We start from the raw sequence: 16165 nt of genomic DNA on the forward strand, positions 1-16165 counted from the left end.
CCACTCTGTGGGTTTTCTATTAACTCTGCTGATTATTTCTTTTTCTGTGCAGAAGCTTTCCATTTTAATTAAGTACCATCTATTTATCCTTGTTTTTGTTGCATTTGCTGTTGGGTTCTCATCTCTCACCCTATAAAAAAATCAACTCAAGGTGAATCAAATAATTAAATCTAAGACCTAAAACCATAAAAATTCTAGAAGATAATATCTGAAAAACCCTTCTAGACACTGGTTTCGGCATTGAATTCGTGGATTGCTTTTGGCAGTCAGATCATTTTTACAATATTGATTCTACTCATCCATGAACATGGGAGTGTTTCCATTTGTTTGTGTCATCTATTATTCCTTTCAGCAGTGTTTTGTGGTTTTCCTTGTAAAGGTCTTTCACCTCCTTGGTTAGGTGTATTCCTAAGTATTTTATTTTTCTTTTTGCAGATATTGTAAAAAACGGTTGAGTTCTTGATTTAATTCTCAGCTTGGTCACTGTTGGTGTATAGCAGAGCCACTGATTTGAATACATTAATTTTTTATCCTGAAATTTTGCTGAATTAATTTACCAGTTCTAGGAGATTTTTGGATGAGTCTTTAGGGTTTTCTGGATATATGATCATATCATCAGCAAACAGCAACAGTTTGACTTCCTTTTTACCAATTTGGATGCTGTTGATTTCTTTCTCTGGTCTGATTGCAATGGCTAGGACTTCCAGAGTCCTGTTGAATACAAACGGTGAAAGTGGTCATCCTTGTCTTGTCCCAGTTATCAGGTGAAATGCTTTCAACTTTTCCCCATTCAGTATAATATTGGCTATGGGTTTGTCATAAATGGCTTTTATTACCTTAAGGTATGTCATTTCTATGCTCATTTTGCTGAGGGCTTTAATCATAAAGGGATGCTGGATTTTGTCAAATGCTTTTTCTGTGTCTATTGAGATGATCATGTAATATTTTTAAATTTTTTTATGTGGTGTGTCACATTTATTGACTTGCAGATGTTGAATAATCCCTTCATCCCTGGTATGAACCCCATGTGATTATGGCAGTTTATTTTTTTTACATATGCTGTTGAATTTAGTTAGCTAGAATTTTGTTGAGGATTTTTGCATCTATTTTCATTAGGGATATTTGTCTATAGTTTTCTTTTCTATTTTTTTTTTGTTATGTCCTTCTCTGGTTTTGTTATTAGGGTTATACTGGCTTCATAAAATGATTTAAGGAGGATTTCCTCTTTCTCTATCCTGTGGAATAATGTCAGTAGGATTGGTATCAATTCCTCTTTGAATATCTGATAGAATTCAGCTGTGAATTTGTCTGGTCCTGGACTTCTTTGTTGTTGTTGTTGTTGGCAATTTTTAAATTACCGTTTCAATCTCGCTGCTTATTATTGACTTGTTCAGAGTTTCTATGTCTTCCTGGTTTAATCTAAGAGGGTTATATATTTCCAGGAATTTATTCATCTCCTCTAGGTTTTCTAGTTTATGTATGTAAAGGTGTTCATAGTAGCCTTGAATAATCTTTTGTATTTCTGTGGTATCAGTAGTAATATCTCCCATTTCGTTCTAATTTAATTTATCTGGACCTTCTGTCTTCTTTTCTTGGTTAATCTCACCAATGATCTATTTATTTTATTTATCTTTTCAAAGAACCAGCTTTTTATTTCATTTATTTTTTGTATTTTGTTTGTTGGTTGGTTTCAATTTCATTTTATTCTGCTCAGATCTTTTTTATTTATTTTCTTCTCTGGCAGAAATGTTGATACCTAGATTAGTTCTCCAGATTAATGAACTCCTACTTTATAAAAATAAATGCACAGAAACGTCTCAAGATTTAAATAGGACTAAATGTATACTGAAATATTTGATCTATTTGCATCTTTCAAGTAATAGTGAATCTCCTGTTCTAACAGATGCTGCTTTACTGTTTTCTCCTTTATCTAATGTTTGACATTTTTTCATTGAAACAGTGTTTTAAATGCTCCTAGGGTGATTATCTATTCAGGTTCACTTCATGTTTAGTTATGAAACTATGTAACCAAAAAATAAAGTGTTCTAGGGTCTAGGTGGAAGGAGCTATTTTGTATAAGTGGAGAAGAGGAAGGATGAGCAAAGTTTCTTCTTGTAGTTGGCTGGCTATCTTTAAACAAAAATTCCAAATAACCAGAATTTGTCTGAGTTACCCTTCCACCATCTCTTCCACATCCTTATTTTATGTACAAGATAATGCATTTTTATGAGTTTGTTTCAGTCAAAGTAATTATTTGAATGACAACTTCCAGGCATCAGGGAGAGGGTGACACTTTTGAGTTATGGTCTATTACATAGGACACTCATTTCTTCTGAGAATCTCTCATGGAAGTAACATAAAGCTGAAAAGTAGCTTGAGTCATAACTTTACATCTACTAAAGTAAAGGAGCTTTGTTGAATATGGAAAACATCTTGTCTTTAATTTGTATTGTGTTCAAAGTACATGTCACTTTCTCAATAGCTGTATGTGCAAACCAAGTTGAAAATACAAAGGAATTTGAAACAATTCTTAAACTCAAGACAATTTCAGCCTAAATATGGACAAAATATGATAGGATTTTAACAGCATATATAATTTCTGGTAAAAACAACCTTTATTCATTGAGATATGCTATGCACCATAGTTTCCCAAATATAACTCTCATAAATCAACATGTCCAGTCTTGAACATTCCATATGAGACAATGTTATCCTCTACCACTGACATTATAACAGAGTTCCAGTATATTTTTAATCATACTTCTATAGGTACCTTCTCTGTTCTGTGTTTCAGAAACCTGAGTTTGCTAAACAGCAGCTGTCATAGTCATAGCAAAGAAAAAAATACTTAAAATATATTGAGGTTTCTAGGTGTAAAATAAGCACAAATTAATGGCTGACCAGATTTAAGAGATGGAAAAGAGGAACAAGGCATTCTTCATTGAGGTAGTTAATACAAAGAGAAAAAATAGTTGAATAGGTGAGTAGGCAAGATAGTGAGTGAAATAGCTGAGAGATAAATGTGTTAAGTGTGAAATGTTGATGAGATGCTGAAATGGGATGGACTAACACAGTAGTTACATGGATCGCCTGATGACGGAGCTGGATGTTAGAATTTTGTAGTTTGTGTTGTGTAAGTGACAGATGAAGCCAGAGCACTGTCTACTGTTGTCCAAGAAGAGAATGAAAGTAAAAAAAATAACGCTCGGGAACAAAAGCTGTGAGCAACAACAGGTGCAGGCAAAAAAAAAAAAAAAAAAAAAAAAAAAAAATTCTTACAAAGGAGTCTGGGAAGGCTGATATAAAACTAGGAGAAAATCTAAGAGGAAACATTCATGAGAATTAACATTTATGAGAATCAATAACAAAGATCTAAAACCTCCAGAGAGGTGATATAAGGGAGGAACTGCAACATATATAATGAATGCAGCAATTATAAGTCCATTAGTGATCTCAATAAAATAAAATTTTGTGGACTGGAGGAGTTGAAAACAGTTCTTAGAATGATAAGGAAAGGAGGAATCTGCATTGAAACATTTTAGTAGGCGTATTCGTAAACAAAAAAGGAGAGATGGGATTATAGAAGGCAGGATTTTGCTTTGAGAGACTTGATAGAGTCAGGAATCAGAAAAAAAGACATTAAAAGTAGAGGAAAAGATGAGATCATTGATGATCTGTGATCCTGAGCAAGATGAAACGAGGCAACCTCTGGACTGCATTACAGGTGAAGAAATGAGCCCTGTGGGATGGGAAAAGTCGTGAACACCAAGTGCTTTTGCTACCACTGATTGCTTTAAATTCCTATTTTTGAAATTCACGGTGACACCTAGTACTTTTCATTAACAAACTTTTCCAGCTTAGCAAAATTTAGGCTATTGTCTGTAATTGCAAAATTCATTTTATTTATTTGTTTATTTTTATTTTTTTAATTTTTGAGATGGAGTCTCTCTGTCATCCAGGCTGGAGTGCAGTGGCACGATGTCAGCTCACTGCAACCTCTGCCTCCCAGGTTCAAGCGATTCTCGTGTCTCAACCACCCAAGTAGCTGGGACTACAGGTACGAGCCACCATGCCCGGCTAATATTTCATATTTTGAGTAGAGATGAGGTTTCACCATGTTGACCAGGCTGGTCTCGAACTCCTGATCTCAGGTAATCTGCCCGCCTCGGTCTCCCAAAATGCTGGGATTATAGGTGTGAGCCACCACACCTGGCTGCAAAAGTCATTTTAAATTTCTTAAAGTTTAGGCTCCAATATGAGCAAAAAAATACTAAGATTATGGAATAAAAGTCTTCAAAAGTGTTCGTTTTGCCAATTCACCCCTGAAATTTAAACTAAAACATCATGATTTTTTTTTATATTTTTCCTCATTACTAAATGATGTATTCCATATTGACTCCAAGCATCTTGCTAGAAAAGTGAAAACTGGCTTAAAATGAGAAAACCACATAGGCTGAAATGCCATCTGCTTACATGTTGTGAGTCCCTGTGATTATAAAACTTAGATTAAAAAAAAATCATGCATTAAGGAGCTAAGTAGATGTTCTGGAAAAGTCCCTAATAGTATTCTTTTAAAAGTTATTTTAAAGCAAATGTTACTTGAGAAACAATAGTCAAGGGCAAGAATGTTCTACCAACCTAGAGACCGAAGTTTTTCTGTCACTTTCACGTAAAAATTTAAAAGGTGGGAAAAGCATTGTTCGATGCTTTTAAATTTAATTTTTTTGTAAAAATTGTACATATTTAAGGACTTAAGATATACAATGTAATAATCAACAAAATTAAAAGACAACCTATGGTTTGAAAGAAAATATTTGCAAACCATAGACCTGATAAGGAATTAATATCTAAAATGTATAAGAAACATACAGAACTCAATAGCAAAAAAATCCAAGTAACCTGATTAAAAAATGGGAAAAGACCTGAATACATAAAAGTGGCCCAAAGGAGATTTAAAAAATAGTAGAATATTCTTAAAGTAGGAACGAGGCATTCTCCTGATTCTGCTTCTAAGTGAGCAAAACTGACTCAGAAAAGCTTTCTGCATGTCAATGGGAAAGAAGGCTTTAATAACTTTTATAAGTATAAGAATTTACCACGTAGTATTTTACTCTAATTTGGTTATAAAACTGACTGCTTCAGTTATAACCAAGATATTCTCATCAGTTCTGAAAATGAAAGATAAATTTAGGTCAAGCAACTTTGAATTTCAAAAGATCATTTTCACACTTTCTACTCATTTGACTCATTCTTTCCTTAATAGAATTATAGGCTTTTCTACTGTGGCCTTGGAAGAGTCTCTTGATAGAGACAGCATGTTTTGCTTAAACTTGAGTGATTGCAATTGGTTATTGGTCAAGAATCTAATTACTAGTTTGACAGTTTGATTTTATCAGAGTTGTATAGTGGTGCTGGTCTTCAAGGAATAAATCCACATTAATCCAGTTTATAATTGACAAATAAGATTATCAATAAGAAACCAACTTACAAATCAGAACAGCAATTTAATATTTACAAAAAAGATAAAATTGGCAAGAAGACTGATACTGTTCCTAGAACATGGAGGTAAGGAGGTGGAGCCAGATCATGTTTGAACACAAGCTCTACCACTAATACCATTTATTGGCAAGTCAGTTAACCTCTCTGTGTGTCAATATTCTCCTTTGCTAAATGAGGATAATGATTCCACTTACCTCATGAAATTGTGGGTGTTGTGTGATTATTAAAACAATTAGTATGGACAAAGCATCTAGAATAGTAGATGACAGATAAAACACTTTACATGTCAGGGATTATCATTGTGTCCATACTTAAGAATGAAGAATAGATAAGAAAGTTACTCGGTGAGAGCAATAATAACAAAAAATGATTTGAAAGAATGCCCTATAGAAGAGATTATTGTGTATGCATGTGAATGAAACAGAAAACTAAATTCAAATCATTTACTCTCTCTGAAACTCACTTTGCAAATCTACAAAACGAAAATAATAGATCTAATTAAAATGGTGCTTTGAGTACTAATTTAAAGTTATGCATGTAAGGGCCTTGGCATAGTACCTGGCACAGAGGAAGTACCTAATAAAGATCAGCTGCCTGTCAAGAGAAAACAAAGAGATGACTTGTTTTTCATCATTTTAGGTAATTTCACATCAGTAAATTGGGGAAAATATTTGCGTCTTACAGTTTTAATGATTGAGTGAGATGATATGCCTAAATTAGTTTCCATAGCATGTGGCACATAGTAAGAGCTAAATGAAAATGAACTATTGTTCTTCCTCCTCTGTCTCTGCCTTCTCCTCTTCTTCCTTTCCCTCTTTCTTTTTCTTTTCTTTCTCTATATCTTTCTCCTTTCCAATCTTCTTCTTAATTAGCTACAATATAATCCTTTCGAGGAGATTTGAGGGATAACCTTCATTTGCTTATTGAAAACTTTAGAAACACCCTTAATTTCTATACTCTTGTCTGATTGTGTCTCTGTCTGGCTATCCTGTATCTATTCATGCATATGTCCATGCCTATCTTGCAGATTGATATTATTTCTGCAGAAGAATTGAATTCTTTGCTACCTTTGTTGGTTATTATCGACTTTGACTCAGGGTAACGTGTTCTCATCTTGTGCACACACTCTGGAGCTACGCAGCCTATTTAAAAAATATAAGAGGATAAGTACCTCACAAATTTTCCAAAAACACTCCAGCTTAAGTTACTAGTTACTGAATAAAAGCAGAAACGCATGAAAGGTTTTTTGGTTGTTCATCCTACTTTTTAATTTGCAGTTTAGGTCATTAGAATAAAAGCTTTTAAAAATAACATTTTATAGTTATAGAAGAAATATATATTTAAGATACACAAAATTTGAATAAAATAAAAAGTATTGATTATATCACATTTATTGATTATTGTCATATATTTCTTTCCCAGCATCTTTTAATTTTTTTAACCCAGAGTCCAGAATTTATTTTTAATGCATTTTAAAAAATAATTTCAACTTTTATTTAGACTCAGTGGGTATATTGCATGATACTGAGGTTTGAAGTACAATTAATGCAATCACCCAGGTAGTGAGCATAGTACTCAATAATTAGTTTCTCAAGCCTTTACTCCCTTCCTCCCTCCCCTGTCTAGTAGTCCTCAGTGTCTATTGTAGCCATCTTTATGTCCATCATTACCCATTCTTTAGCTCCTACTTGTATGTAAGAACATATGGTATTTGGGTTTTTGTTCCTGCATTAATTCACTTAGGATAATGGCCTCCAGCTACATCCACGTTGCTGCAAGAGACATAATTTCATTCATTCCTTTTTATGGTTGTTATTCCATGATGTAGATGTACCCCATTTTATTTATTCAATCCACCATTGATGGATACCTAGGTTGATTCCATGTCCTTGCTTTGTGAATAGTGCTGCAATCAACATATGAAAGTAAGTGTCTTTTTGGGTAGAACAATTTATTTTCTTTTGAATATGTACATAGTAACGGGATGAGTGAGTCAAATGTTAGTTACGTTTTAAGTTCTTTGAGAAATCTCCAAACTGCTTTCTACACTGGCTGAACTAATTTACATCCCCACCAGTAGTTTATAAAGTGTTCCCTTTTCTCCACAGCCTCACCAGCATCTGTTTTTTTGACTTTTTCATAATAGCCATTCTGACTGGTGTGAGATAGTATCTCATTTTGGTTCTATTTGCATTTCTCTCATTATTCATGATGTTGAGCATTTTTTTCAGATTGGTTGGCCACTTGTATGTCTTCTTTTGAGAAGTGTCCATTCATGTTTTGATATGGTTTTGGCATTTGTCCTTCCCAAATCTCATGTTGAAATGCAATTCCCAATGTTGGAGGTGGGGACTGGTGGGAGGTGTTTGGGTAATAGGGGCAGATTCCTCATGATGTGCTGTCCTCAGGATAGTGCATTATCACAAGATCTGGTCATTTAAAAGTGTGTGGCACCTCCCACCTCCCTCTTGCTCCTGTTATCCCCATGTCATGCACCTGTTCCCACTTCACCTCATACTGTGAGTAAATATTCCCTGAGCCCCCACCCCAAAGCCAAGTGGATGCCAATGCAATGCTTGTATATCCTGCAGAACCACGAGCCAATTAAATTTCTTTTCTTTATAAATTGCCCAGTCTGAAGTATTTTTTTATAGCAATGAAAGAATGACCTAACTCATACCATTTACTCATTTTTAATGGGATTGTTTTTTGCTTGCTCAATTGTTTAAATTCCTTATAGATCCTGGATAGTAAAACTATGTTAGATTCATTGTTTGCAAATATTTTCTTCCATTGTGTGGGTTGTCTGTGTACTCTGTTGACAGTTTGTTGCTATGCAGAAGCTCTTTAATTAGAGATCCCACTTGTCAATTTCTGTTTTTGTTGCAATTACTTTTGAGAATTTAGTTATAATGTCTTTCCCAAGGCTGATGTCCAGAATGATGTTGCCTAGGTTTTTCTTCAAGGATTCTTATTGTGGAGGTCTTATATTTAAATCTTTAATTCATCTTGAGTTAATTTTTCTAGATGATGAAAGATAGGGGTTCAGTTTCATTCTTCTGCCTTTGGCTAGCCAGCTGTCACAGCACCAGATACTGAATAGGGAGTCACTGCTTATTTTTGTCAACTTTGTCAAAGATCAGATGGTTTTAGTTGTGCAGCTTTCTTTCTGTGTTCTCTATTCTGTCCCATCAGCCTATGTATCTGTTTTTGTGCCAATACCATGCTGTGTGTGTTACTGTAGCCTTATAGTGTAGTTTGAAGTCAAGTAATATGATGCCTCTGGCTTCTTTTTTTTTTTTGCCTCAGGATTGCTTGTCTATTCAAGATATTTCTTGGTTTCATATGAATTTTAGAATAGTTCTTTTTCTAGTTCTGTGAAAAATGACGTTGGTTACTTGATAGGAAGAGCATTGAATCTGTAGATTGCTTTGGGCAGTATGGCCGTTTTAATGATATTGATTCTTCCAGTTGATGAAATTGAAATGTTTTTTCCATTTGTTTGTGTCATCTATGATTTCTTTCAGCAGTGTTTTATAGTTCTCCTGGTAGAGATCTTTCACTTCCTTGGTTAGATGCATGCCTAGGTGTTTTATTTATTTATTTATTTGCAGCTATTGTAAATGGAGTTGAGTTCTTGATTTGGTTCTCAGCTTGAATGTTATTGCTGTATAGAAATGCTATTGGTTTGTATACAATGATTTTGTATCCTAAAAAATTACTGAAGTCATGTCTCAGTTCCAGGAGCCTTTTAGTAAAGTATTTTGTGTTTTCTAGGTATAAAATCATATCAACAGCAAAGAAATATAGGTTGACTTTTTATTTGTCTAGTTGGATACCTTTTATTTATTTATTTTGCCTGATTGCTGTGGCTAGGACTTTCAGTACTCTGTTGAATAAGAGAGGTGAGAGTGGGCATCCTTGTAACCGTTTTCAAGGAGATTGGTTTCAGCTTTTGCCCATTCAAGTAGAGACTGGTTTCAGCTTTTGCCCATTCAAGTATAATGTTGGCTGTGGTTTCTCTTAGATGGCTCTTATTATTTTGAGATATGTTCCTTTGATGCATAGTTTCTTGAAGGTGTTTATCATGAAGGGATGTTGTATTTTATCAAAAGCTTTTCCCACATCTGTTGAAATAATCATATGATTTTTGTTATTAATTCTCTTTATATGGTGAGTCATGTTTATTGATTTGTCTATGTTAAACCAACCTTACATTCCAAAAATTAAGTCTACTTGATCATAGTGAATTAACTTTTTGATGTGCCACTAAATGCAGTTTGCTAATATTTTGTTGAGGATTTTTGCATCTATGTTTATCAGAGATATTGGTATCAGAGATATTTTTCATTGTATCTTTACCAGGTTTTCCTATCAGGATGATGCTGGTTTTGTTGAATGAGCTAAAGAGGAGTCTCTCCTTCTCCATTTTTTGAAATAGTTTCAGTAGGATTGGTATCAGCTCTTCTATGTATGTTTGGTAGAATTTGGCTGGGGCTCTTTTTGTTGTTGGTTGTGGTGGTAGGTGTTTTATTACTGATTCAATTTAGGAACTCGAGGTCTGTTCAGGGTTTCAGTTTATTTCTAATTCATTCTTGGAGGCCTGTGTGTTTCAGAAATTTATCTTTTCCTCTAGATTTTCTAGTTTGTATGCACAGATGTGTTCCCAATAGTTTCTGAGGCTCTTTTGTATTTCTATGGTATTGGTTGCAATGTCACTTTTATAACTTCTGACTGTGCTTATTTGAATCCTCTCTCTTTTTTCTTTGTTAATCTAGCTAGCAGTCTACCGATCCTGTTTATTTTTTCAAAAAAAAAAACAACAACAACTTTGGTCTTCATTGATTCTTCCTATGAATTTTTAGGTCTCAAATTCATTCAGTTCCGTCTAATTTTATTTTTTTCTTTTCTGCTGCTAGCTTTTGGGTTGGTTTGTTCTTGTTTTTCTAGCTCCTCTAGGCATGATGTTAAATCATTAATTTGAGATCTTTCTAACTTTTTGAGGTAGGAGTTTACTGCTATAAACTTTCCTCTTAACAGCACTTTTGCTACATCCTAGAGATTTTTATATGTTGTGTCTCTTATTTTTATTTATTTCGAAGAATTTTTTGGTTACTGCCTTAATTTCATTGTTTACCCAAAAGTAAATTTATTAGTCCATTTTCACGTTACTATTAAGATACTATCTGAGACTAGCTAATTTATTAAAAAAAAAGAGGTTTAATTGACTAACATTTCACATGTCTAACACTTTTAGTGAGGTGTTGAAGTTCCTCAACATTATCGTGTGGCTATCTAAGCCTTTTTGTAGATCTAGAAGTACTTGTTTTATGAATTCAGATGCTTCAGTGTTAGGTACATACATATTTAGGATAGTTAAGTCTTTTTGTTGAATTCAACCCTTTATCATTGTGTAATACCCTTCTTTGTCCTTTTTTACTGTTATTGGTTTAAAGCCTTTTTTATCTAATATATTATATATTATATTTTAATATATTTTAAAATATATGTATTTTACCTAATATGTTATATATATTATATTTTAAATATATTTTAAAGTACGTATATTTTATCTAATATAATAGCCGCTCCTCTTTTTTGTTGTAGTTTAATTTGCAAGACAGACATTTCTTCAACCCTTTACTTTGAGCTTATTGATGCCATTATGTGTGAGATGGGTATCTTGAAGACAGCAGATGAATGGATGTTGTTATTTTATCCAACTTGCCACTCTGTGCCTTTTAAGTGGGGCGTTTAGGCTATTCACATTCAAGGATAATATTAATATGCAAGATTTTGATCCTATCATGAAGTTGTAAGCTGGTTACTTTGTATTTTCTATGGTTTGATTGCTCTATAGATCTGTGGGCTCTGTACTTGTGTTTTTGTGGTAGCAGGTATCAGCTCTATATTTTCCCCATGTTTAGAATTCTCTTAAAGGTCTCTGACATGACTGGCCTAATGGTAATTAATTTTTTTAGTGCTCGTTTTTCTGGAAAATATTTTTATTTCTCTTTCAGTGATAAAGCTTAGCCTGGTGGGATATGAACTTTTTGTTGGAATTTCTTTGCTTCAAGAATTCTGAAAATAGGCCTCCAATCTGTCTCGGCTTATAAATAAGGTTTATGTAGAGAAGTCTGCTTTTAACCTTTTGGGATTTCCTTTGTGTGTCTTCTGACCTTTTTCTCTAGCTGCCTTTGTGATTTTTTCTTTAGCGTTGACCTTGGATAGTCTGGTGATTATATGCCTTGGTGACGTTCCTTTTTGTATAGTATCTCTCAAGTGTTCTCTGGATTTCTTATATCTAGATGTCTACCTCTCTAGCAAAATTTGGAACATTTTCTTAATTTATCACCTCAAGTATTTTTTCTAGGTTGTTATCTTTTCCTCAGTCTCAGGAATGTCACTAATTTTTAGGTTTGTCCACTTTACATAATCCCATATTTCTCAAAGGTTTTGTTTATTTTTTAAAAATTACTTTTTCTTTATTTTTTTCTGACTGGGTCAATTCAAAAGACTGGTCTTCAAGATCTGAAATTCTTTCTTCTACTTAGTCCAGTTTATTGGTGAAGCTTCCAGTTGTGTTTTGAAATTAAGTTAGTTTTTTAATTCCAGAATCTCTGACTGATATTTTAAAGATGTTTGTCTCTTCCTTCATTCTCTGGATTGCTTTAAAAAGTTTCTTTGTGTTAATTTTCAACCTCATCTTGGATCTTATTGAGCTTCCTTGCAATCCACACTTCAAATTCTTTATCTGTCATTTCCAAGTTTCCACTTCGCTGAGGACCATAGCTGGAGAACTAGTAGTGTATGTTGATGGTATCACTACATTTTGAATTTTCATGGTGCTAGAATTCTTACACTGGTTCTTTCTCATCTTGAAGCATTGATACTTCAAATTTTTGTAATTATATTTGTGCAGATATAATGTTTCTTTTCTTTCCCTATAATACTATTGTTTTTTTTTTCTTTCCCTTTCCCTTTCCCATCTATTTTTCCCTAGGGGGTGTGACTTTAGAGAATACTGGGTAAGGTCTTTTGGCTTAACTTGGGTACTCCTACACCTTTCTGTCAGCAGGTTTTATACTGGGCGTTTCAGTTCCACCTACAAGCCTGTAGATGGTGTGTATGGCCAATACTGTTGGTTGTATACTTCATCTTTGTTTACTAGCAGAAGCTCTCTCTTGCCTCAGGCAATGGGCTTATTCTTGTAGTGCAAAATGCTCTGAGCTCCCTCCTCAGCCCCAGAGGTGTTGGGAGCAAGATGGACAGGTCCAGACTGGCAGGTTTGCCTACAAATTCCCTAAGGGCAGGCGTGAGCACTGGTGCTGAAGGATAATCCAGTGAGTGGGTACCAAACACCCAGACGTGTGCCTAGACATGGAGCTGGGAAGCTTTCTTGTCCTCAAGTTCTCTACATACAGATTTGGGGTGGCCTAAACTCCTAATCCAGGGGACTGGGTACTCCAGGTGCTGGGAGATCTGCCTAGGCATGAAGCAGAGAGGCTCCTCTACACACCTGGATCCCTGCAGAGAAAGTGTGGGGTGGCTCAGGCTGTCAATCTGAGCAAACATGTACTTTGAATACCTGGAAATCTGCCTAAGCGTGGAGTGGAGAGGGCCTGCTACACCACGATCTATGCACAGCAAGGGTAGGGAAGCTCAGCCTGCTGATTTAGGCAAGCTGGTACTCTGAGTGCCTGGAGATCTGCCTGAGTATGGAGCAAAGAGAGTCCTGATGCACCATGATCTACGCCTAGGAAGGATGGACAGCTCAGGCTGTCTCAGCAGGTTTTATTATTTTATTTTTTATTTGTATTTATTTATTTTTTGACACAAGGTCTCACTCTGTTGCCCAGGCTGGAGTGCAGTGTCGCAATCATGGCTCACTGCAGCATTAACCTCTCGGGCTCAGGCAATCCTCCCACCTCAGCCTCCTGAATAGCTGGGACCACACCTGGCTAATTTATTTTTATTTTTTGTACAGATGGTGTCTCCCTATGTTCCCCAGGCTGGTCTCAAATTCCTAGGCTCAAAGGATTTTCCTGTTTCAGCTTCCCAAATTGCTGGGATTATAGGCATGAGCCACTGCATCTGGCATTCAGCATGTTTTAAATACACACAATTTTTAATAGAATTTGATTGCAGTATTTACATATTGATTTTTTTAACTTCCAAAAACATTTTTCCACATCCTTTGAAACTCTATTTTCTTTATACTGAGTAATGCTACATTATATTGATATGCATTCTTATTTAGTCTTTCCATTATTTTGGGACATTTAGGTTATTTCCAAATTTTGCTATTATACATAATGCTACAATGAAGATCTTTGCATATAAATATAAATCACTGTCCACATTTCTTTGTTCTTATAAAAATTTACTAAAAGTGGAATTAAATTAGAAGGAATTTTTATAAATCTATTATAATTGCATGGGAGAAAGAACACAAAGATTAAATCTTAACCAAAGCTATTTACCATGTTATGATAAAGCTCAAAGCTGTCCTCCAGGAGGTTCCTTTGAAAAGATAAAACGATGTAGAAGGCTGGTTTTCATAAGGAAATTTAATATTCTAAAACATGTGCCCTGTCTCTTTCTTGGCTTCAGTTAGATTCACAGCTGTTATCTAAGGTAGAAATGATTTCCTTTGTCTGTAACAGCTAAGAACATTGAATGCTGAAAGTAGTAGAACATATTATGTTGCTCCATGTTGTTTATGCCCATTTGAGTAGCACAGGACAGACAGTGTAGAGACCATGAGTCTCAAGGAGCATTCTAATAGTAATTCTAGGAGCCTTCTAATAGTAATTCTAGGTGAAAGAAATAATTACATTTTAAATATTTCTATAGATTTACCAAAAATATAATCTGAAGGCTTCTAGCCTTTATCATAAATTAAAGGCAGCTATTTTATATACCTTTTTATGTCTAAAAATTATTTTAATATTTCTTGGCCAGGTGTGGTGGCTCACACCTGTAATCCCAGCACTGTGGGAGGCCAAGGCAGGCAGATTACGAGGTCAGGAGATGAAGACCATCCTGGATAACACAGTGAAACCCTGTCTCTACTAAAAATACAAAAAATTAGCCAGGTGTGGTGGTGCATGCCTGTAGTCACAGCTACTCGGGAGGCTGAGGCAGGAGAATCACTTGAACCCGGGAGGCGGAGGTTGCAGTGAGCCAAGATCTTGCCACTGCACTCCAGCCTGGGCAACAGAGCGAGACTCCATCTCAAAAAAATAATTATTTTAACGTTTCTTTTGGCTAAGCTGAAGTAACTAAGGTTGCAAAATGAATGGACTATTGTAAATGGTAGAAGCATATCGGAATCTACTTGGTCCTGTATGAAAATAAAATTGCTGCTTTATAAGGTACCTGCCATGTGAATACTGTATTTACTCACCTTGATCTAACTATTATTTATTCTGCTATATCCATTTTTATCTTTGATGCATATTTAGTGCCCAGATCCATCTTGCAAACAGGACTTGCTGGCCTACCTGGAACAGATTAAGTTCTACTCCCACCAACTGAAAATCTGCAGTCAAGTTAAAGCTGAGATCCAGAACCTGGGAGGAGAGCTCATCATGTCAGCTGTGAGTACTGCCTAGCACTTACATGATCACAGGTGGAAGATGCTTGAAACACAGTAACTACACCCTTGTTTACATGACCAAATCTTTTAGGTAAAATTAATTTAGGAAAACTAAATTGGAGTTTTTATTAAAAGTACATGTATTTAAACTAGCAAGAAATCTTAAACTAGCAGATTTCTTAAAGAAAGGTTAAAAATGTTGTTTTTATTTACTTCAGAGATTAAAGAGTAAATCAGGTTTTATAAGCCATTTGGATGAGAAATGCATGTTAATTTAGAGCATGACTTCAGAATGTGTACAGATGGAACTCCGGAATGAATCCTATAATTTTTCTAAAATAAATGCATGTGGAATTGCAAATTAATAAAATGATTGCTTCACTGCTATTAATTGATATTCATTTTCCCCCTATTTCTTTTTATAACATAGATGTTCATGTCTTGAGATTTTTCATTTCCATATATATTTTCAGAAATGGAGTGTGATAGAACTTAATAGATTTAGAGGAATTTTCATAAATTCTTTGGTGGCCCTGAGTTTTAAGCTGCTATGAATTACCATGGTAGAACTAATGTATAACTTTTCCACTCATCTTTTAATAGCAGTAGATCATTTCTCTGGAGAAGAAATGGTAATAAAATAATATTTGATATCTATATTGGATTCAGTCATCAATGACTTTGAGAAGGATGTGGACTAAGATTATAAATTTAAGTTTAAATGAAACATTATAAATATTCTGGGAATTTATATTTCTGAGAAAATTTTTAATTACGCTAGTATATTTATATGTCTGTAACATATAGGGCCTCTATATTCTGGCATTGGACAGTCCCTCAATGAGTTAATGTTCTGAAAGAGGATGTAATTACAAAAACACAAACAAAGGATTACCATCAAAAGTAGTGGGCAGGGGCCAGTTGCGGTGTTTCATGCCTATAATCCCAGCACTTTGGTGTCCGGATCACTTAAGATCAGGAGTTCAAGACCAACGTGGCCAACATGGTGAAACCCTGTCTCTACCAAAAATACAAAAATTACCTGGGTGTGGTGGCGCATGCCTG

General features: G+C 34.8%; 1 protein-coding gene across 1 annotated transcript in view; it reads left to right on the forward strand.

Annotated features, from left to right (window-relative positions):
- CTNNA3 (catenin alpha 3) overlaps nucleotides 1–16165 on the forward strand; it is a 1821585-nt gene that overhangs the window by 1750194 nt on the left and 55226 nt on the right. The window contains exon 17 of the mRNA XM_054522537.2: nucleotides 14967–15101. Within this exon, the coding sequence (XP_054378512.1) occupies nucleotides 14967–15101 (135 nt within the window). The remainder of the gene's footprint in view (nucleotides 1–14966; nucleotides 15102–16165) is intronic.

Source organism: Pongo abelii, chromosome 8 (assembly GCF_028885655.2).
Source record: "Pongo abelii isolate AG06213 chromosome 8, NHGRI_mPonAbe1-v2.0_pri, whole genome shotgun sequence".
NCBI lineage: Eukaryota > Metazoa > Chordata > Mammalia > Primates > Hominidae > Pongo > Pongo abelii.